At 39.5% G+C, this 23,553-nt stretch overlaps 1 protein-coding gene across 1 annotated transcript in view; it reads left to right on the plus strand.

Annotated features, from left to right (window-relative positions):
• Positions 1-23,553, plus strand: part of ROBO1 (roundabout guidance receptor 1) — a 1,059,329-nt gene that overhangs the window by 550,623 nt on the left and 485,153 nt on the right. Inside the window, exon 3 of the mRNA XM_050962791.1 lies at positions 4,884-4,967. Within this exon, the coding sequence (XP_050818748.1) occupies positions 4,884-4,967 (84 nt within the window). The remainder of the gene's footprint in view (positions 1-4,883; positions 4,968-23,553) is intronic.

The following is a 23,553-nucleotide window of genomic DNA, read 5'->3' on the forward strand; positions in this document are numbered from 1 at the left end:
AAAAATAGATGCAAAGGGATAGCTTGCCGAAAACATGTATTAACATAACGGGAAACTCCCCTTTGTTTGTAATGAATTTAAAATCTTTGACTTGTATTATAATGCGAAATAAAAATAAAGAGGGAAAGGAGTTTAAAATCATCTCCACTCTAGCAGGATTTTCTTCACACATAGTAATCATGTTTTCTAAAAGCTAAATATTAAATCTGTCAAAAAGTTTTATTGTGGCATGTACAGTTTTAATGGGCCAGATCCTCATCCAGTATAAATCAGCCTAGCTCTATTGCCTTCGGTGGAGCTATGTTGAGCAATCTTGTCCTAAGCCTTTTACTGCATTAAACCAATCAATCCTCATCTGAAAATTGGCTGTTGTGCCTGTTCGATAACTTTTTGTAACTGTGTTTACAGGCATCCACATCCACATAATTTTGAGAAATGTACTACTGAGCTGATAGACAATGTTCACTTTAGGTGTTTGTAAAGCTGATGTATTGATTTATGTATATTTCAGTAGTGCCCATTGATTTATGTATATTTCTGTAGTGCCCAGCCCCCCTTTCCCTGTCCCAAAGACACCATTTCAGACACATCTTAGAAAAGGAGGCAATCCAAACAGTGTAAACATGCAGGGAGGAAGATTCCAGATAGAGTCAGATCCTCCAGCTGGTGAAAACTGTTGAAGTCCATGGGGCTATGACAATTTACACCAGCTCAAGATCTGACAAATTATAATATCTTTTGGAACAACTGAACTTGTTTTATAAATCAGTGTTTAATACTATGTCAGCATGGTTAGTTAATATGAACTAGACCAATATTTTTAGGTGAAACTGGGTTATAAACAGAGTTTGGTTTTATGTTAACTTGTTTGTTTTGTGTCAGAACCTTACCATTACAAAATGAAATAGAAATATATGATACTATAGTAATTCCTCATATAGGTCTCAGTTTGATGTACTCAATGCACTTTTTCTCATGCCTCTACCCTGCATTCCTCTAGATTAGTAGGATGGAATCAATGTGAATTGATCCAATTTGTAGAACACAATTCTAATATTGATAGTAATTTATATTCATTTGCTTTTACCTAATCTTTTATTAATTGTCATCTTGAAAATGTCAATTAACGCTGTTCCCCAGAAATTGTGCTTGATAATAACAAAAGTCTACAATAAATTCTAGATGCTGAAAAGAAACTAAAAAAAAACTTTATATGAAGTAAAATGAAGCCATGTGCTTAGTGAAATGTTAGTATACCCTTTTCATTACCGGGGGCTTGTAGTTACTACAATATTTAAAATCTCTCCATTCACACAAAAAAGTTGTTTTTTAACTTTTATCTACCGTGCAAGCTAGAATATAGGGATGGAAAGTGTGGACAGAAACTGATTGGTTTTGGTAAATGTAGTCACGCATCTTGAAATAATGTGTGTTGGAAGCAATGACTGAAATGGCATTGCTTCCTGCCATGTTCTACAGTGAATTGCTAACAACATTTATGCTAATTATAAGGTGAATAAGACGGGATCATTGAACTCAGATATTGAAAATGTTTTACATAAAACTATGCTTGGGATGCACCCAAATGCTTAAATTTGGTATATGCCTAAATACATGTGAATAATATTCAGTTCAAGCTGAATTAGAAGCCAATTTGTATTTAGAGCAATACCTAAAATACTTTAGGTATTACAGCTTATCGTAATGAATGATGGCTACTCTTTGTGAACAGAGCTTCCCTATAGGCCCTCCCACCTCAGCCCAATCTTGGGGCCAATCTTAGAAATGGCCCTGCTGTACATACCACAAGACATGACACCTGAGGAGGCAGTACATTATGGGCATTGGGTGAGGGAGAGGCAGAAGATGGGCAGCAGCTTTGTGCTTTCAGTGAGAAGGAACAAGGAGAAAAGGGTTTGTCAGTAATTGGCACTGAGGAAGAATGGAAACTGGCAGCTGAGCCATACAGCAGGTAGCTGGGAGAGAATGAATGTGCCTCTTCCTTAAAACCTGGCCCCTTATTTGAACAGCTACTCCCTGTAACATCAGAAGGTTGGCTTAATACCTGATCACAGCCTAACTGTTCAAGTAAATATATCTTCATCAGATCACTGAAGTACAGCACATGGTACAGTATAGCTCTTCTGCACTGGGGGGAAATCTCACCTGCAGTGAACTGAAAATGGTAGAATTCAACCACACCTGGAACTGAACTTCACTGATCATCATCAGTGAATGGTGATTCCCATACAAAGGCCATACAGTAATCTCCAATGTGTTGGTTGAAATACCTTTTTCTTTGTGACTGAATAAAAAAGTTCGCATTTCACAAAGAATGGGATGATGAATAGTGTTCATTCTTGGATTAGGAATGGGGATGGCCTTACCATTAAAAAATCTGCTAAATATCGTTGTTTGTTTCTAGTATTACTAGAAAAGAATGCCTAATCTACTCACTTCCACCAATGAAAATAGATGACAGAGGCCACCATTTTCAAATATGTATGACTAAAGTAATGCTCCGAAATAATGTCAGCCTGGTTATTAGAGGGGATGAGCCCCATCTCTCCCCTTCGGTTCATTCAGTGCTCAGCACCTTTGAAAGTCAGATTGCTTTTACTTAGGCACCTAATTGAACTCACATTAGTTTAAAAATGTTAGCCGAAGAATTAGCGTGTAGTGTTTATTACTACCCATTTTTAATAGTCTGGTATACCATAGGTCCTTCTAGAATGGGGAAAAAAGTGGTTTAATTGTATTATTTTTCCACATAAAGATGCGCGCTAAATTGAAACATACTTACCCTGTAGCTGAACAGTAGCTAGTAGTCCTTCACCCACTTCTTTTAATATCACAAATCCTAAGCAGACTGTGTTGGATAAATCTGCAAGAAACAATGATTGAAGTGAAAGGAATATTAGCAGCAGGTTGGTATGTGTTCATTTTTGTTTTTTAGCTGGATACAGCTTTTTGCCTGAGCAGGTATAGTAGGCATGGAATCTCTGCCTCTTACTTCATCAAAAAGTCCCATCCTACTGTTCTTTATTGCTATATTGTAAAACTCTGACCTCATCAACCCCTGCATGCAAATAAGAGAACAATCTGGAGTAGTAACATTTTGATGCTCTCTCTGCACTGCCATTTTCTGAGCAGATTTTAAGTATACACTTGACATTGGCCATTACTGAGCCAGCAAAGATGAACGGACCAATAAATGAACATATTTTGCCTTTTGTATCTGTCCTTAGAACAAGTCCTATTTATTTATTTATTTCCACTACCGCTATTTAAAGATGACAATATTTTAACTGATTAATTTAAAAGTCTGGAGTACCCTTAAATAGTTTGTCTCTAATTTCATTTTTTTTAAAAAATTCCTTTTTTCAAGATTTTTTTTATCATCTGTTGTTTATCAGTGTCTTTTGAAGGAGGAATTGCATATTTGTTTTTATTGCATAGCAGAAACATGGATTTTTAAGAAGTGATATCAATGAACAAAGTAAACATATAGAGAAAACAGAGAAAGTATTTTTACTAACATATTTCTCGTTTAGTGATCATAGGTGTTTTCTTGTAACATCCGCAACATTTTCAGATAGAAATATACTTTTTAAATTAACTGTATCAATCTTAATATACAACAAACTTTAATATCTGCAGAATGTAATAATCCAGGAAGTATGTTAATGGTAAGAAATGTTGTTCTTGTTCAAGGTCTTTAAAATATTCAGGTAATTATGATACACCTGTCAACAAACGCTTACAGTAGAAAACAGAAGAGAACTGTAAGTCAGTAGTCAGACATACTTTCTACTGTGCTAGTGCTATTCCAAGTAATACAGTATTAACTGATTGTATTCCAGACCTGCCCCCACTTATAAACAGTAACATATTAAATGTCATTACTTTTAGCCATTCCTAATTCTTTTCAATTTACTTTGTATATAAAGAGAATAAAAATAAACCTGCATGCCATTTAGCATTATGTATCTTGTAGATGTGATATAATGATATTGATAAAGTAGAGAATTCCTTTGTGCACTGCAAAACCACTATGCTATGTGGTTGGTTTTCAGAACTTGTGTGATTCATTTTATTCCTTCTGTTTTGACTCATTCTTAATTATTAATTATTATTATTATTATATCCTGTGTTATTAAATTTCAGACTAGTGATTTATCTTACAAAGTATGAAAATGTGATTTCTCTGGGTTGGGATTTTTTTTAGCATGTCATTGAAATTGAGTGTTTCCTTCAAGTGCCTTTCAGTCTAGGAAATGTATCTCTTTCTTATGATGATAAACTGTTGCCTTTTCATAGATGAGATCTGGCCCCTGCCCTTTCCTCCAGAGAAGGTATGGTACTTATATTAACCCTCCCCCCGGTTTGACAAGACACTGTCTCTCCCCCCCCCTCCCCCCACAAACAAAGAGGTAAAGTCTCCTGAGTCCGTAATTTCCAGGAGATGAAGCAATGATGGGGAGTGATCACAGTCAATAGCTTTGATTAACAATAAGGTAGAAAATTAGCAATGCTAGCATTCAACCACCCTGCCTACTCTTCCCCATATGCTCACCACAGGCTGTGCTGGCTGTTTCTCAGAGTGTAGACTGAGCACTTTACAAGCTGTGAAGTAAGAGCAAAAGGTGCAGTAAAAGGATTAAATTAGGGGAATAAGGAAAAAGAACAGAAAGCAATGTTACTGAAGCTGGTACAGTGTTTAATACAGTACAGGCTGTGGAAGGATAAAGTATGCTGTGTGTTGTCACTGTGTGTCTTCCTGTCATATGTGGATTTATTTGTATCTGGACATGTTTTGATGGAAATGGCAACTACTGTTACAACTGTGACCCCATCAGCAGCTCTGGTGTTGTTTCCGACAGACTCTGATGACCTAGAGAGGGGGAACGACAGCGGGACACCACTTCCCACCTCTGAGAATGATGACAATTCGCTGGGCTACACAGGTAGAGTTTATCTTTCCAAAAATATTAATAGTTCCATATTGCTCACACTTTCCCACCTGCATCTTCCATTGCCACCTGTATGCAATTCTTTAACCATCTCTGCTACTGAGCTATCATCATCATTGAATATCAGCATTAATTCATACCATACCACTCTGCAGTTAATGTTTGGATACAGCAGTGCTGTTTAAATACACAACTATCTTCACTCCTTTTTTCTTTCAGTAAGTTCAGATTGTTTATACATTTGTAATCCTATGTATTACTGGGGAATGGAGCGGAAATCTCTTACAAATTGTGTAACCTATTGCATGACAAAGAGTTCATTCCCAAATTTGCTTTGAAGACTGATGGTCTTTCTCCATGTGTCTATTTGATATAAACAGCAACAAAATATACTTAAATTGAAAAAAACCAAACCCTGATGATTAGAGAAGTTTCTCTGACGTTTGTTTTGCCTAACTACTTAATCTTTAAAGAAATACGTCTGTCGGTCAGGTCAGGAAGGTAAAAGATAAAGTAGCACCACTGAATGCAGTGCAGCAGAAATCACTGAAGGGTCCAGTTCTGCCATCCTTATTCACACTGAATGGTGCCTTATTTTAGAGTAGTCCTGTGGAGCCAGATTTTAGATCGGCTACAGTGATGTAAAGGAAAAATTGCTCTAATTCTGACCCATTTGGATTATTCTTGGGTTACTCAGCATTAGTCAGGATGGCAGAATCTAATCCTAAATTATTATCTGAAAAATGTGAAAATCAGACGTGTTGTTTATTATTTGCATTTCTCCTGAGAGTCACTCTTGGGCTGGGAAGCAGGAAGGGAAGATGGGGAAATGAGTGAGTTACACATTTAACTGTGTTTAGGGATGGACTAATAGTGAAATGTCTTACCTTGTACACTTGGCTTGTTGTTAGGTAACTGGAAAAAAAAATGACTAAAAACTTAATCTGTACAGGACACACAGAGGGCAAGGAGGGGGTAAGAAACGCTATACAACATTTACAATGATTATTGCTTGCATTACCTGTCCCTAGCAATCACTTGTGCATGGTAATATTAGGTGTAAAGCTAGCTTTGTAAAATCTATTGTGTTTCTTTCTGAAATATTTCCTTCTGAAAAACGGAAAAAGCAAAGCAATATAATTAGCCACCTATGCCCTCAAGGCACAGAAACTAAACTAAATAAAAGCATATAGAATGGCTTTAACATCCGTACAGGTTTTCTATTCTATTATATCATTATACCCTGCAGGATACTATTATTTCTCCACTCATAACTGGTGGATGTGCATATTTGAAGGCATGTTTGCACCCTGCAAATGTTCCTGAGTAGACACACCTCCGTTAAATTACGTTGTGCTAATCTACTCTGAAAATTCAGAGCGTAGTGACCAGCATTATAAAGTATTCAGGAATAATGAATATATCTTAAATAATCTTTTATACTTATTGTAAGTGCATGTTTCTTCGGGGAAATTATTCTGTTTAATGGCTAGAGCACCGGACTGGGAATTGCAATTCCTGGGTTCTGTTTCTGGGTCTGCCACTGCCTTTCTCTGGGTCCATGGGTTATTCACTTAGGGACAGAATTGAAAAGGTACTTAGGTGCCTAACTCTCCTTGGTACCAAGGATATGCCTATGTGTCTTTAAAAATATCGCCCTTATCCTCTCTCTTCCTTTCTCTTCTCTTCTTTTCCCACCTGCAAAACAGATGAAATAATTATTTTACAGAGATATTTATGCTTATGTGTAAAAGACTGAGTTTCTATGATGCAGGGTATCAAATAGCAGTAATAATTAGCAATGTTTTGCTATTTTCTATTATATGTGACATTATATTCATCAATACCTTCAAGCCATGGCCTGCACATCACATTAGCAGATGGAACATGTCGTTGCAAAGAATTATTATTGGGCCAATTATTTAAGTACTTCTTATACAGCACCCATTGCCCTGGTATCCAAACACCTCACAAACATTACTTGTTTTATCCTCACTACAGTCCCATGAGATAGGAAAAAATATTTCTCCATTTCATAGATAGGAATCTCCCACCAAGAGACAATCCGGACAGAGAGCAAAAAGATACTGAAGGAGGGTATTTTTGGGCAGGGAGAAGGCAGGGACACAGAAAGTTCCTCTCCAAAAGCCATCACAGGAATAAAAATGTGATGGCTTTTGGAGGGGAACTTTCTGTGTCCCTCTCCCCACAGCCCTGATTCTAGAGAAGCTCACTCTCTTCACCGTGGCCCTGGGGCCAGAGGAGCAGTCAGTTTCTCCCAGAGCTGGAGGAGCTCATTCTCCCCATCATAGCCCCAAGGCCAGAGGAGGCCAATTACTGGAGGAGTGTATGCCCCTGCTTGCTCCCCCACCTTGAGCATGACCCTGGGAGGAGGGTAAAGATTTTCAAGTTTAAAGATGTTGTAATAACTACTGTTTCTGTCTTATCCTATCGTATACCATATTCAACACCATTGTACTGGCACACTCCTCTTTGAGGAAAAGCCCTATGAAATTTATTAGGCAAAAAAGCCACTAGATATAGAAATTTAATACTGTTCTATAGAAATTACAGTCAAAGCCTTATAATGTAATAGAAAAAGATATTCCTTCTTTAGTTTTTTTGGGCCCATCCTATAGAATTTAACAAAAAAAGTTATTTTCTACTAAATTCTACAGAAGTTTTGAAAGAGTAATTTGCCGTGATCTCCCTTACCTGAAAAATCTATCAACAGTACCATGTGTACTGAAATGTCCTCCATTTACCTGAAACTAAATTCATCCAAAGAAATTCCATTCCCTCTGTTGCATTTGGATAAAACAGGGTTTGCTATATTATTTATTGGGTTTTTTATTGTTTGTTCATATAGTATGTTTATACAAACAAAACAAAACAAAATCAATAGTCTTAAGCACATATTATTAACAGAAATTTACACGAATCCCCACTCATGGATAATTAAATGCCAGCTAATTAACTGAGCAGCGACTATCTTACACGATCAGCAAATCTCCCAGCCAGCTCAAATGTCAAGTTGACCAGATACATCTTGCAGCAGATCCTTAAGGTTGCCCCAGTCAGGCTTTGGTGGAATGACAGTAGAAATGATTCAGCCACTGACAGTGTCACAACATCTATCCCCATATGACTTCAACTCCGGGGGTTAACAGGCAAAGCATTCTTGCTGTTTGCAACTAATCAGGTGGTAGGTTGAGGGCTAGGCATTCTCCAAGATAGTCATTCTTCTTGCCCTTTGTTTCTCTTTCCATAATAAAGTATTTCAGGGTGAAGATATGCAGCTCTTACATATTGCACTTAAGGGGGTGTTTATATTTATAAAATTCATTGGAGTTGTCATTAACTTCAATGTCAGCAGGATAAGTTAATTACTCTAGTGAATATCATTTCCAGAGTATTTTTTTTTTTAGAAATGAAGAGAGAGTAAACTCTTGTAAGGGTATCCAGGAGTGTCTACTCCCAGACATATTTTTTTGAAAACACATTTTGGCAAACACTGAAGTTTAAAGTACTTCCGAAGATTATTGTTGTCGTTGTTTTAAATGAGCAAGAGCAGGGGTAGGCAACCTATGGCATGCGTGCTCAAGGCGGCGCACGAGCTGATTTTCAGTGGCTCTCACGCTGCCCAGGTCCTGGCCACCGATCCGGGGGGCTCTGCATTTTAATTTAATTTTAAATGAAGCTTAAACATTTTAAAAACCTTATTTACTTTACATACAACAATAGTTTAGTTATATATTATAGACTTATAGAAAGAGAGCTTCTAAAAACCTTAAAATGTATGACTGGCATGCAAAACCTTCAATTAGAGTGAATAAATGAAGACTCGGCACACCACTTCTGAAAGGTTGCTGACCCCCGCGCTAGAGATTAAAGTCACATCTTTTACATGTGGTTAAGCAATATTCAGAGTGGTTGGGGGACAGACTACACTAAGACAAGAGAATTCAGTTTGCGTGTTGAAGAGAAATCAGTTAAAGAATCTTTTGCAAGGTCAACAAGTCTCCTTCAACATCAGCTCTTATATGAAAAGCATCAATTAGGCCAAGCACTGTGCGATAAGAAAGGCAGCAAAATCTAGTAACTAGCTCATAGGGTAAGAGTCAGAACACTAGTGTTGACTCTGCCACAGCTGTATACTTGAATAGAGCTGTGTGGATACTGATTTTTTTTCAGACCTCTGGCAATTCTGACAAGTCAAAAATAATTAATTCTTAAACCAAAACCAATTTTTTTTCAGAATTTTTCATGAATTGAAGTCTGGGAAAAATTGTTTTGGGTTGAAAAAAATTTCATTTTGATTTTAGGCATCTGTAACTATTTAAAAAAAATTAAAGAAAAGGAAATGTGGAAACAAAGGATTAGATTCACAAAGGAACTAAAGGTATGTCTACATGGGGATGGAAGGTCCCAGAGCTCAGGCTCTAGCATGAACCCAAATATCTACACAGCAATTTTTAGCCCTACGAGCCCAAGACACTGACCCAGGGCTTTTATCCCTATGTAGACATGTCGTCAGGCATCATTCACAAAGTGAAAGAGGAGGACATGATAATATCCCCCACCCTTATAATCCATATCCCAGTGGTTAGAGCACTCACTTGCAAGATAGCAGACCCAGGTTTGAATCCCTCTCTGCTCAGGAACAGAGATTTAAACCAGGTCTTCCCACTCCTAGGTGAGTGCCTTGGCTATTCTGGGGTGGGTTTAACTCAATCTCTCCTGTTGCAGCTGTTCTAATTTGTATAAATAATTAAACAGAGAGTGAAAGGAAGCCTGGTGGGAGGGGGAACATTCCTGCAACAAAGAATATTTATTTACACAAAGTGGAACAGTTTCAGCAAGGCAGATTGCGAGCGACCCACCCCAAGAATACTTCTTAGCTCAGTGGCTAGAACACTAAACTTCAGAGTAGGAGACCTGGGTTCAGGAAGAGACTCTGCAACAGACTGATAATGAGGGCCTGGATGAATATTTTAGCTGCGTGAATATAAAAGAGGCTAGGTCTTAGAGGTGTGGTGCAGGAAACAGTAACAAGGCTTGGACACAGCCTGACTGTGTGGGTCTAGAAAGACAGTGGAATCAAAGCTGATGCCTAGGTTACGTACTTGACTGACTGGGAGGATAGAGGCATTATCCTCAGTGATCAGGAAAAGAGTCAGAGCTTAGCTTGATTATGTTGAACTGAAGGTAACCAATGAGAGACAGGATAAGGTTTTGATTTGGACAGGCAATGTCTAGAGTGGAGTGGTAAATCCCTGAGTCATCAGCGTAAAACCATGTTTCTGAATAACATCACACGGAGTTAGAGGGGGTCAAAAAAGGGGACAAGGATGGAGCCCTTTGGATTTCCCACTGAAAAGCAGAGGAGATATGAGGAAAATCCACCAAACAAGATGCTGAAGAAACATCAGTAAAATAAAAGGAAATTCACGAACCATGAGTGAGGATAAGATTTCAAGAAGAAAAGCATATGAACAGTGAATGGTGTCAAAAGCAGAAGAGATGGATGTCAACAATGGCACTCATTAGTGATTAGTAACTATTGCCTATTATTTTATTGTGGGGAGAAGGACCATACTCAAAACAGTACAAGCCTAGGTTTTTTCTCCATCTAATAAATGGCTGTGAAGCAATTTCTAGTATTGCAGTGTAGTGTTGTTAAAGTATGCTTGTGCCTTATATACCGGGAAGTAGCATATTTCCTGTTTAATCAGCTGTGACATAAATATTGGGGATCATTTAACAGTTCACAGACTATAGCTTGTGTTAGAAGGACTGGTATGGTGACTTGTTAAATTAAAACTATATGCAGTCATTCATTTTCAGATAAGTTTCACTAATCTTCATTAGAGAGATGCTTTTCTTTAAAAGAAACTTTCCAAACATGCTTATTTAGCATGAAGTTATTTAACCCTGATTTCACAGCTTCCCTGAACTACAACCCAAATTCAGCCACTTGTTTTCCCTCCCTTTCGTGTTTCAAAGGATTGCTGTGTGTCCCTTCCGTTTTCTCACTTTGCCTTGTCTCCTTGCTCATGGAAGTGGGCGGACTACATTCTCTCCCTTCCCCTGGCTGCCCAGCGGTCAGGAAGCCTATTCTTAATTCATTACCAACAGCTTAATATCAGAGTTAGCAAAGAGGGCAGGTCTCCATTGTCACTTCTCTAGGGATGATATTTAATTAAAAAGATCTGCTCCCTTCTTAGCCATTTGTAGTTTCTAAGATACCCCCCTCCACTCCCACCAGTGATTTTACTTGGGTCAGGATGAGTGCTATATTGTCCACCTGTTTTTGAAAAGGGGCATTTCTTTAAACATATTGAGTCAGTCAAGGAGATTTTGCTTGAGATATTTAATTTCCAGGTGCAGGAATCTATTGTACTTCTTGTCCTTGGAAAACAAGGAAATTCTTCATACTCTCTTTCCCCTTTTTCCTGTATTAAGTCAGTATAGGGGTAGTTAATCCACAGAGGTCCCTTGCTCCCCTCTAAAGAGTGAGAAGAAAAGGTTTACATTCTGCAGCATCTCTAAGAAACTGGAAAAGAATAGATATTAAGATTAGAGACGGAGGGGAAAAACAAGAGGGTATGTTAGACAAAGTTTGGTGCAGATTATTTCTTTCTATATTCTCTTTAAAGAAGTGAGCAAGATCCCAGGCAAAGGCCTGGTCTACACTACGCGTTTAAACCGATTTTAGCAGCATTAAACCGATTTAACCCTGTACCCGTCCACACTACGAGGCCCTTTATATCGATATAAAGGGCTCTTTAAATCGGTTTCTGTACTCCTCCCCTATCATAAACAGATAGCTAAGGGTTAATGTCTCTTTCACCTGAAGCACCTGACAGAGGACCAATCAGGAAACCAGATTTTTCAACTTTGGGTGGAGGGAATGTTGTGTCTGAGGTCTTTGTCTGTCTGCCTGCTTTCTCTGAGCTTTGGAGAAGTAGTTTCTGCTTTCTAATCTTCTGTTTCTAAGTGTAAGGACAAAGAGATCAGATAGTAAGTTATATGGTTTCTTTTCTTTGGTATTTGCATGAATATAAGTGCTGGAGTGTTTTGATTTGTAATCTTTTTGAATAAGGCTGTTTATTCATATTTCTTTTAAGCAATTAACCCTGTATTTTGTTACCTTAATACAGAGAGACCATTTGTATGTATTTTTCTTTCTTTTTTATATAAAGCTTTCTTTTTAAAACCTTTTAAAGTTTTCTTTACTGGGAAATTTCAGGGAAATTGAGTCTGTACTCACCAGGGAATTGGTGGGAGGAAGAAATCAGGGGGAAATCTGTGTGTGTTGGATTTGCTAGCCTGATTTTGCATTCCCTCTGGGTGAAGAGGAAAGTGCTTTTGTTTCCAGGACTGGGAACGGAGAGGGGGAGTCACTCTGTTTGGATTCACAGAGCTTGTGTCTGTGTATCTCTCCAGGAGCACCTGGAGGGGGGAAGGGAAAAAGGATTATTTCCCTTTGTTGTAAGACTCAAGGGATTTGGGTCTTGGGGTCCCCAGGGAAGGTTTTTCAGGGGGACCAGAGTGCCCCAAAACACTCTAATTTTTTGGGTGGTGGCAGCAAGTACCAGGTCCAAGCTGGTAACTAAGCTTGGAGGTTTTCATGCTAACCCCCATATTTTGGACGCTAAGGTCCAAATCTGGGACTAAAGTTATGACATGGTGTGCAGTGGTGGGATAGAATCCAGAAGCCAGTAGGAATATTATATTTTTCTTTTCTCTGCTAGGGACTTTTTAGCAGAGAGGGTTTGGTTTTCAAAGAAACCAGAGAGAATTTTTTTTTCTGCTCTCTCTGGCAGTTTGTGGCTTGCATATTAAGCAAGAAGCCATTAAGGAGCTGTTACAGGTCTTTTGTCATGCAATAGCACTCCCATTGAGAGTCATTACCAGCACTATATACATGCAAATAAAGTGGTTTTTCAGGTTTACTTAACATTGAAGATTAGCTAAAGGCACTGTTGCTAGGCAGACTCTAGGAGGCAACAGAGCCTGCAGTGCAGAAGATAAACACCGGAGGGCACCCCAACCCAAGAAAACAGGAACCATGACTTCTAAGGCAAAAATTGAGGCCGAAGAACAAATCAAAGAAGCTGAACACAGGCGACAACAGGAAATAAAACAAAAAGAGATGGAGATGAAAGAAAGAGAAGAACAAATCAAAGAGGCAGCACACAAAAGAAAACTAGAAGAAGAAGAGGCGGCCCACCACCGAGACATGGAAAAACAACAAAAAGAAATGGAAAGACAACAAAAAGAAAATGAAGAGAAGGAAAAACAGAGAAAACATGAACTGGACTTGGCAAAAGCTGGGCTGCATGTGCCAGCCAACCCTAACAACCCGGCGCCAATTATTGCTCCACAGCACAGGAAATTTCCCACCTACAAGGAGTAGCACTAAAATCGGTATTACCATAATGGACTAGGGTTAGTATGGCCGTGAATCGACGGTATTGGCCTCCGGGCAGGATCTCACAGTGCACCACTGTGACCGCTTTGGACAGCAATCTCAGCTCGGATGCAGTGGCCAGGTAAACAGGAAAAGCCCCGCGAAATTTTGATTTTCATTTCCTGTTTGTCCAGTGTGGAGCTCTGATCAGCATGGGTGGCAATGCAGTCCCAAATCCAAAAAGAGCTCCAGCATGGACTGTACGGGAGATACTGAATCTGATTGCTGTATGGGGAGACAAATCTGTTCTATCAAAGCTCCGTTACAGAAGACGAAATGCCAAACCATTTGAAAAAAAATCTACAGGCTACACAGTGCTGCGTGACAAGCGTAACGGGAAGCCAGAGACTCAAATGGACGCTCATGGAGGGAGGGAGGGGATACTGAGGACTCCAGCTATCCCACAGTCCCGAGCAGTCTCCGAAAAGTATTTGCATTCTTGGCTGAGCTCCCAATGCCTGTAGGTTCAAACACATTGTCCGGCGTGGTTCAGGGAATAGCTCATCAATTTACTCCCCCCCACACGTGAAAGAAAAGGGAAAGAAATCATTTCCTGACTTCTTTCAATGTCACCCTATGTCTACTGAATGCTGCTGGTAGACACGGTGCTGCAGCAGTGAAAAGAAGTATCCGCTCCTATCCCCTCCCCGGTGGCAGACGGTGCAGTAGGACTGGTAACCGTCCTTCTTATCAACTAGTGAGTGCTCCTGGCTGGCTTCAGGTGAGGCTGGCTGGGGGCACCTGGGTGAAAATAGGAATGACTCCTGGTCATTCCCAGTAAATGGTACAGAACGGCTGGTAACCGTCTTCATCATAGCAACTAGGGGCTGAGCTTCAATCAGCCCCCTCCCTTTCATGTGAAAAGAAAAGATTCTGTACTGCCTGGACTATCATAGCAGTGGGATGCTGGGCTCCTTTCCCCCACACTGCTTAATGTCCTGCCTTGACTATCATAGCACGGGAGGCTGCCTCCCCCTCATTTTATGTCACTAAAAACTCAGTGTTTCTTATTCCTGCATTCTTTATTACTTCATGACACAAATGGGGGGGACACTGCCATGATAGCCCAGAAAGGTTGGGGGAGAAGGGAAGCAACGAGTGGGGTTGTTGCAGGGCACCCTCCGTCAATAGCATGTAGCTCATCATTTTTGCGGGATCTGACACAGAGCAGCTGTACTCTGATACTCTGCTTCTCTAGTACATTTGCCCCATATTCTAGGCAGGACTGACTCTATTTTTAGAAACCATAAAGGAGGGATTGACTCAGGGAGTCATTCCCAGTTTTGCTTTTGCGCCCCTGGCCGATCTCAGCCAGGGGCACCCATGATAGCAGCAAACAGCACAGAAGGACAGATAACCGTCATCTCATTGCCAAATTACACTGGCAGCAGACGGTACAGAACAACTGGTAACCATCTCTGCTATCATGCAAAAGCGAATGAATGCTGCTGTGTAGCACTGGAGTATCGCCTCTGTCCACGGCATCCAGTACACATACGGTGACTGTAAAAAAAAAAAGCTGAACAGGCTCCATGGTGGCTGTGCTATACCATCTGCCAGGGCAATCCAAGGAAAAAAGGTGCAAAATGATTGTCTGCCGTTGCTTTCCCGGAGGAAGGAATGACTGACGACATTTACCCAGAACCACTCGCGACAATGATTTTGCCCCATCAGCCACTGGGCTCTCAACCCAGAATTCTAGGGTGGGGGAGACTGCAGGAACTATGGGATAGCTATGGAATAGCTACCCACAGTGCAACGCTCCGGAAATCGACGCTAGCCTCGGACCATGGACGCACACCGCCGAATTAATGTGCTTAGTGTGGCTGCGTGCACTCGACTTTATACAATCTGTTTTATAAAACCGGTTCATGTAAAATCGGAATAATCCCGTAGTGTAGACGTACCCACAGAAAGAGAGAGTGGAAGGAGAAGAAGCCTGGAGAAAGGCATTGAATTCAGTAAGGAAAAAGAAAAGAGTAACTGTTTTGCAAGGTAGATTGCAGAGTGGAAAAAAGAGAGGATGACTTTATTGTGTAGGAAGCTAGCATGGACCCAGAAAGCATGCAGGAACAGGGAAAATGTATGTGAGGCAGTACTGGGACTTTGTGGGAGGAGTAAGGGGTAAAGAAATCAATGAATGAAGGACTGTATGGAGTTCAGAGATTCAGTCCTTGATTTGGGAAGGATGGAGAGAAGGGGCTGAGAACTGGGGGAAACTGATGGAAAGAATAAGAAGGGTGAAGGCCTGGAGGGTGTGTGCACACAATCATTCTGGGGTACAAAATATATCGGAAGGACAGAAAAAGTCGTACAGGGGGAGGAGTGGCACTATATGTGAAAGAAAATGTAGATTTAAATGAAGTAAAAATCTTAAGCGAATCCACATGTTCCATAGAATTGCTATGGATAGAAATTACATGCTCTAATAAAAATATAACATTAGGTATCTATTATCGACCACCTGACCAGGACAGTAATAGTGATGATGAAATGCTAAGGGAAATTAGAGAGGCTATCAAAATTAAGAACCCAATAATAGTGGGGGATTTCAATTATCCCCATATTAACTGGGAACATTTCACTTCAGGACAAAATGCAGAGATAAAATTTCTCAATACTTCAAATGACTGCTTCATGGAGCAGCTGGTACGGGAACCCACAAGAGGAGAGACAACTCTAGATTTAATCCTGAGTGGAGCACAGGAGCTGGTCCAAGAGGTAACTATAGCAGAACCACTTGGAAATAGTGACCATAATACAATAGCATTCAACATCCCTGTGGGGAGGAAGAACACCTCAACAGCCCAACACTGTGGAATTTAATTTCAAAAGAGAGAACTATACAAAAATGAGGGGGTTAGTTAAACAAAAGTTAAAAGGTACAGTCACTAAAGTGAAATCTCTGCAAGTTGCATGGGCCCTTTTTAAAGACACCATAATAGAGGCCCAACTTCAATGTATACCCCAATTAAGAAACACAGTAAAAGGACTAAAAAAGAGCCACCGTGGCTTAACAACCATGTAAAAGAAGCAGTGAGAGATAAAAAGACTTCCTTTAAAAAGTGGAAGTCAAATCCTAGTGAGGCAAATAGACAGGAGCACAAACACTGCCAGCTTAAGTGCAAGAGTGTAATAAGAAAAGCCAAAGAGGAGTTTGAAGAACAGCTAGCCAAAAACTCCAAAGGTAATAACAAAATGTTTAAGTACATCAGAAGAAGGAAGCCTGCTAAACAACCAGTGAGGCCCCTTGACAATCGAAATACAAAAGGAGCGCTTAAAGATGATAAAGTCATTGTGGAGAAACTAAATGGATTCTTTGCTTCAGTCTTCACGGCTGAGGATGTTAGGGAGATTCCCAAACCTGAGCCGGCTTTTGTAGGTGACAAATCTGGGGAACTGTCACAGATTGAAGTGTCACTAGAGGAGGTTTTGGAATTAATTGATAAATTCAACATTAACAAGACACCAGGACCAGATGGCATTCACCTAAGAGTTCTGAAAGAACTCAAATGTGAAGTTGCGGAACTATTAACTAAGGTTTGTAACCTGTCCTTTAAATCGGCTTTGGTACCCAATGACTGGAAGTTAGCTAATGTAACGCCAATATTTTAAAAGGGCTCTAGAGGTGATTCCGGCTATTACAGACCGGTAAGTCTAACATCGGTACCGGGCAAATCAGTCGAAACAATAGTTAAGAATAAAATTGTCAGACACATAGAAAAACATAAACTGTTGATCAATAGTCAACATGGTTTCTGTAAAGGGAAATCGTGTCTTACTAATTTATTAGAGTTCTTTGAAGGGGTCAACAAACGTGTGGACAAGGGGGATCCAGTGGACATAATGTACTTAGATTTCCAGAAAGCCTTTGACAAGGTCCCTCACCAAAGGCTCTTATGTAAATTAAGCTGTCATGGGATAAAAGGGAAGGTCCTTTCATGGACTGAGAACTGGTTAAAAGACAGGGAACAAAGGGTAGGAATTAATGGTAAATTCTCAGAATGGAGAGGGGTAACTAGTGGTGTTCCCCAGGGGTCAGTCCTAGGACCAATCCTATTCAATTTATTCATAAATGATCTGGAGAAAGGGGTAAACAGTGAGGTGGCAAAGTTTGCAGATGATACTAAACTACTCAAGATAGTTAAGACCAAAGCAGATTGTGAAGAACTTCAAAAAGATCTCACAAAACTAAGTGATTGGGCATCAAAAGGGCAAATGAAATTTAATGTGGATATATGTAAAGTAATGCACATTGGAAAAAATAACCCCAACTATACATACAATATGATGGGGGCTAATTTAGCTACAACAAATCAGGAAAAAGATCTTGGCGTCATCGTGGATAGTTCTCTGAAGATGTCCACGCAGTGTGCAGAGGCACTCAAAAAAGCGAACAGGATGTTAGGAATCATTAAAAAGGGGATAGAGAATAAGATGGAGAATATCTTATTGCCCTTATATAAATCCATGGTACGCCCACATCTTGAATACTGTGTACAGATGTGGTCTCCTCACCTCAAAAAAGATATTCTAGCACTAGAAAAGGTTCAGAAAAGGGCAACTAAAATGATTAGGGGTTTGGAGAGGGTCCCATACGAGGAAAGATTAAAGAGGCTAGGCCTCTTCAGCTTGGAAAAGAGGAGACTAAGGGGGGATATGATAGAGATATATAAAATCATGAGTGATGTAGAGAAAGTGGATAAGGAAAAGTTATTTACTTATTCCCATAAAACAAGAACTAGGGGTCACCAAATGAAATTAATAGGTAGCAGGTTTAAAACAAATAAAAGGAAGTTCTTCTTCACACAGCGCACAGTCAACTTGTGGAATTCCTTACCTGAGGAGGTTGTGAAGACTGGGACTATAACAATAATTAAAAGGGAACTGGATAAATTCATGGTGGCTATTAGCCAGGAAGGGTAAAGAATGGTGTCCCTAGCCTCTGTTCATCAGAGGATGGAGATGGATGGCAGGAGAGAGATCACTTGATCATTGCCTGTTAGCTTCACTTCCTCTGGGGCACCTGGCATTGGCCACTGTTGGTAGACAGATACTGGGCTAGATGGACCCTTGGTCTGACCCGGTACGGCCCTTCTTATGTTCTTATGATAGAGATCCGAGAAGAAATCAGTGAGAGAGAGAGGTCAGTGAGGAAGCAAGGCTCACTGAAGACAAGGTCCAATGAGTGACGATATTTGTGCACAAAACATGCTTCTTTTTGTTTCATGTGTTTATTCCACAGCTGAAGTCACAATCTTGTGGATGTTTTTCTGATGTCACAGACTGAGAAGTTATGGTATGGAGCAAGCAGTTAAAAGATATTTTTAGCATATCAATAGTTCTAGTAATCTGTAGTCATATTTGGAATTTGTATCCTGTATGCCATATCCAACAGCATAAAGAAAAGTTAATATCTGTTACACCTGTTAACGCTGCAGAGCCAATATAGGTATGAGGAAGTGAACTGGATTTGTCCCTGGCTTGGATGTCAGAATTGTTGACTAAGTTAAATTACAGAATCTCTATTAGTGGTAATGATGAATGAGCTAGAAGGAGCCTGACCTGACTTTTAGATCTCAGGGTAAGTTTTTAGGGCTGGCAGAACATTTATTTTTTCTTTCTCTCTCTTTTTTTAAAACTTGTTAGCTGAGCAAATGTGATCAGGAGTCATTGACATAATGAACATGGCACTTTATGATACCAGTGTCTCAAAGTTACCTCTCAGAGTGCATGTTCACTTTAAATCTAGGAATGGATAGATACTATGATGCTCACCTTAAAAAAAATCTCCTCTGCTCTTGTCTATCAACAATGTATCTCTGTCCTCCATGTCTTGCAAAATCACCAGAAAGGTCCTTACAGTTTTGGCAATCTCTGTGCTCTTACTTGCTAGCATTCCAATCATGAATAATCATGGTATTCAATTCAATTAATATTTGACTTTCTCCCATAAGTAAAAGTGCCCCTAAGGAAGGAAACATCTATTCCTGAGAACAAGAAGTAAATGTTTCATAGCATAACACTTCCCCTTTCTTTCATCTAGTTAAGGCTTTCTGTATATCCTGCAAAAAAGTATTGCCCTAAAATAAAAAATTAAACATCTTGATCTACCCATGAAAATGCATTCAGTCATAACATATCTGTCAAGTGCTTTACAAGTGCTGGTTACACCAATGGAGAAAAATCATAAAAATAAATTTTGTTTGATGTTGGCTGAAACTAATCATTATGGTACCAATAAATATATGCATTTTTGTACCTAGAAAACAATTTTCATGTTCAGTAGCTTCCTCCTTCAGAACACAGAGCACTACAGCATTTGTATGTGCACTCTTTAGCTCATGTAGGGCCTGAAACAAAGCCCATTGAAGTCAACGAGAGTCTTTCTGTTCACTTCACTGGGCTTTGGTGGAGGATCTCTAGTGCCACAAGTGATGCACGCTCCCTGTCTCTGAGATATCGTGCAGTGCACTTCTGCAGCTGCAAGAACGAAATATTCAGATATCTGTCATCTGTCCATTGAGGTGACCCTTTTCTGAATGCACCATGAACATCAAAAGGCACCCAAAAGAGGCTTAAAATCATTTTTTCAATAACTTGTTTATTTACAGAAACACATTTTAGACTGACTGCTATTAAGTTGAGGGAGCAAGGTGGGTGAGGTAATATATTTTATTGGACCAACTTCTCTTGTTACCTCAACCACCTTGTCTCTCTAATATTCTGGGATCAACACAGCTACAACCACACTGCATACATATTATCAAAGTAGATGCCAAATTTTCTTTGAATGAGTACTATAGGAACTCCTGGGAATAATGAGAATGCTGTCTACAATACCCCCCCAAAAAACCATTGTAAACACAATTCTCTGTTGGTGAGTATATGAAATCCCCCATGGGGTGACTGTACTTTTATGCAAAATTTGCCATTTGTATATGAAGTTCAGATATGCATGATAATAAAATTGGTTCTGCTATTTTAATTATTTTTCTATCTTTAGTAAGAATTACTTTTCGATGAGATTATATCCATAACATCATCAAAAAGGGCCAGATGGTACACACAGAAGAAGCAAAACACAAATTCCCAAATATAGAATTGCATATTTTAAAGGTGTAATTAATATCACCGCCACAAGTATCACTGCAATCATTTCTACATATTTTTTTTGTTTATAATTAGGGGGAAAAGAAGAAATGAGCTGAAAATGAGGTGCATAAAATTAATTATTTGTTCTTTACATTCACAATGCTTCACCTCAAACAGCCACCTGATGGAAATTCTTCAACCTCAAGTATGTGTCCTCAGGGTGCAAAAGCCAAAAAGAGTTCAATCAGCCCAAAGGAAAGTTTTGCCATTCTAATGGAGAGGTCTCTGTGCTCACAAGGAAGCATATGCCAAAGTACAGGTGTGCATTCTTCTTCATTAAAAGCAAGATTAACCTCCACATATTGTTAACAGCTGCATCTCCATAATTATCACTTTATTTCAGTACTTTATCTTAGTGAACTACTTTTCTAGCTTATAAAGAACAGACATTATAGGCTAAAAGGTCAGCATACCTTGAGTAATAAAGGTCTTACAAGTTGGGAAAAATTAACAGGTCATGAAAAAATAAGAGCCTGGTCATACTTAGAATAATTTTAAACCAAATCTTTTGTGGTTCAAAAATGTTCTCTCCCAGAAACACACAGGGGAGGTCCAACCAGCCCTGGCTTCTTACACTTACTGTTTTCTGCACTGTCCACGTGGGGGTTAAGAAGGAGCTCAATGATCTGCTGCTCCATTTTGCATGTCTTTGGTTCCTTCCTCCTTTCATGGCATATCTGCTCCTTTAGAGGCTTAAATGCACAAGGATAAGCAAATCGTTCTTGGTCCCATTTTTTCTGATGGAGTCAGAGAGCAGGCCACCCCAAAGAGATGATAAATATTAAAGTGGTGTGAGGCAGAGTGAGCTGTACTGGCTTCCCTCATTCCCTGGTGTGGAATGAGGTAATCCTTTGTGCCTCTCTCTCTCAGGAACACAGCCAAAGATAGAAGAGTGGCTATCAAACTAGCCCTATTGATAATCAAAGGTAATGAGCTTTTGTCCCACTTTCATGTGTGCTAGAACATACATATATATTCTTAACTGATTATACAGATATATATCAATAAGGTAAATTGGCTTGTTTCTGTATATACAGCTTATCTGGGGGTTGAAATACTGTTCCAAAATTAAATTGGAGAGTGACCTTGTGGCATGTGGGGATGGGTAAATGGAAAGATAAGGGATCAAAGGGAGCTCCTGTTCCCACTTCCCTGAGTCTGTGCCCTCATTCTGTCTCCCCTTGAGTTCTTGCCAGCAGTTACCTCCTCCTCTCTCTGCAACTCCAGTTTACTTGGGCTCCAGCAAGGAAACATTCAGAGCAGAGAAGACCATCTCCCTGCCATCAATACAGTGGTGGCTGAGAGAGATCACTGCAGGGAAATGCAGCTCAGAACCCACAGCCCAACTGAGGAGTGAGTGATCTGAAACAAGAACACAGGGAATCTGATAGAAAATCCCAGGCAGCCATTTGCATGGTCTTATTTTGAATATTATAAATAAAATAAGAGAAGAGTTGCAGGCCCTAAAGCACGTGAGCCTGAGAGAGAGAGTTGAAGGAAATGTTGTGGAGGAGAGTGGTAGCTCAATGTTGCTTTGGGACACTAGTGAGAACCGAACTGAGCTTTAACCCAAATTCTGAACTGTTGAGGTTGACACATCTATACTTACAAAGTAAGATAAAAAAACAAGGTTTTGATTAGTCTGCAGATTAATATTGACAGTATGCATGGGGGGAGAAAAAATCATGTATAAGAGTATGGAGATTTGCTAGCTAAAATGATTATCTGTGGCAAATCCTCATTTTTAATACACCATTAAAACCAATGAGTGCAGGCAAAGCTTTAAATCACTACAAATCTTATTAAAATTAGCTTCAGTATTGGTTGAGTTATAATTTTTAAATATGAATAATTAGATTTTGCTTTTTACACATTCTTCTGCCATATTGTGAGCCAGTTATCTCAGGGTAAAAAAAATCTCGTGTTAAGATTAAGATATTTTGAACTACAAATAATCTGCCTAACATTACTTAATTTGAGCTCTCTGGGCCTGCTCTGGCTCCCTTTGGGACTTCTGCCACAGACATCAATGGGAGAAGGATTGAGCCTTCCACCTGGTAGGGAAATCATGCTACATTTATGTTGAGCGGTGTGATTAAAATTTAGGATAAGAATTTGTATCATACTGATGCTATTTGAAACGACAGTGTTAGCACATTCCTTGAACTATGTGTTCAAATGCTGGTAGTCTCTACTGTGGGTCTCACAGAAAACTGTAGTGTTAGAAAGTGCTGTGTCAAGCTTGAACTCAATATAGTGAGAAGTCATGGTTTTGCCATCTATGTTAACTTCCCTTTAGCCATGACACTTCTGTTCATACAGAAACTGATCTAAAGCCCCTGAAATTCAGTTCCATTGATTTCCTTAGGAAGTTAATCCAGTCTGTAGTATTTATGGGGAAGCTTTTCAAAGCACCTAGGTGATTTAGGAGCACAAGTCCAACTGAAAGTCAGTGGAATCCAATTATATTCTTGACTCTTTGCCAAGGGGTAGTGTATTTTGGAGACTTTCAGCTTCCCATTTGAAGCAGACACTAGTGACGATGACTCTGTTTTTTCATATTGTTATATTTATAAAATGATCTGAAGTGCTGTTTCGTGAAACATCCTATGAATAACAATAAATAGTCATTGGGCCAGGCAGTGAGAATGACACCTACTCACCTTTATAAATGCCTGAAAAATCCATTTCAGGTTGAACAACACATGGTTTTTGGGTGGGGGGGAAACAGATTTTTTTTCTATTTGCTGACATTTTTCATATTTCTTGGATTCAGCTCAACCTGAAACAATTTTTTTTTTTGGTTTGGAACTGATAGCGAACCAAAGAATCAATTATTCCCCCAGCTCCAGTTTTAAGTGAGAGTGAGATAGTTTGAATGTTTTCTATACTTTTCATTTAGAGAAAATGAAATCGTTAAAATGTCCACTTGACTTCCGTAATTAGGAT

The sequence above is a fragment of the Gopherus flavomarginatus genome, chromosome 1, assembly GCF_025201925.1.
Source record: "Gopherus flavomarginatus isolate rGopFla2 chromosome 1, rGopFla2.mat.asm, whole genome shotgun sequence".
Classification (NCBI taxonomy): domain Eukaryota; kingdom Metazoa; phylum Chordata; order Testudines; family Testudinidae; genus Gopherus; species Gopherus flavomarginatus.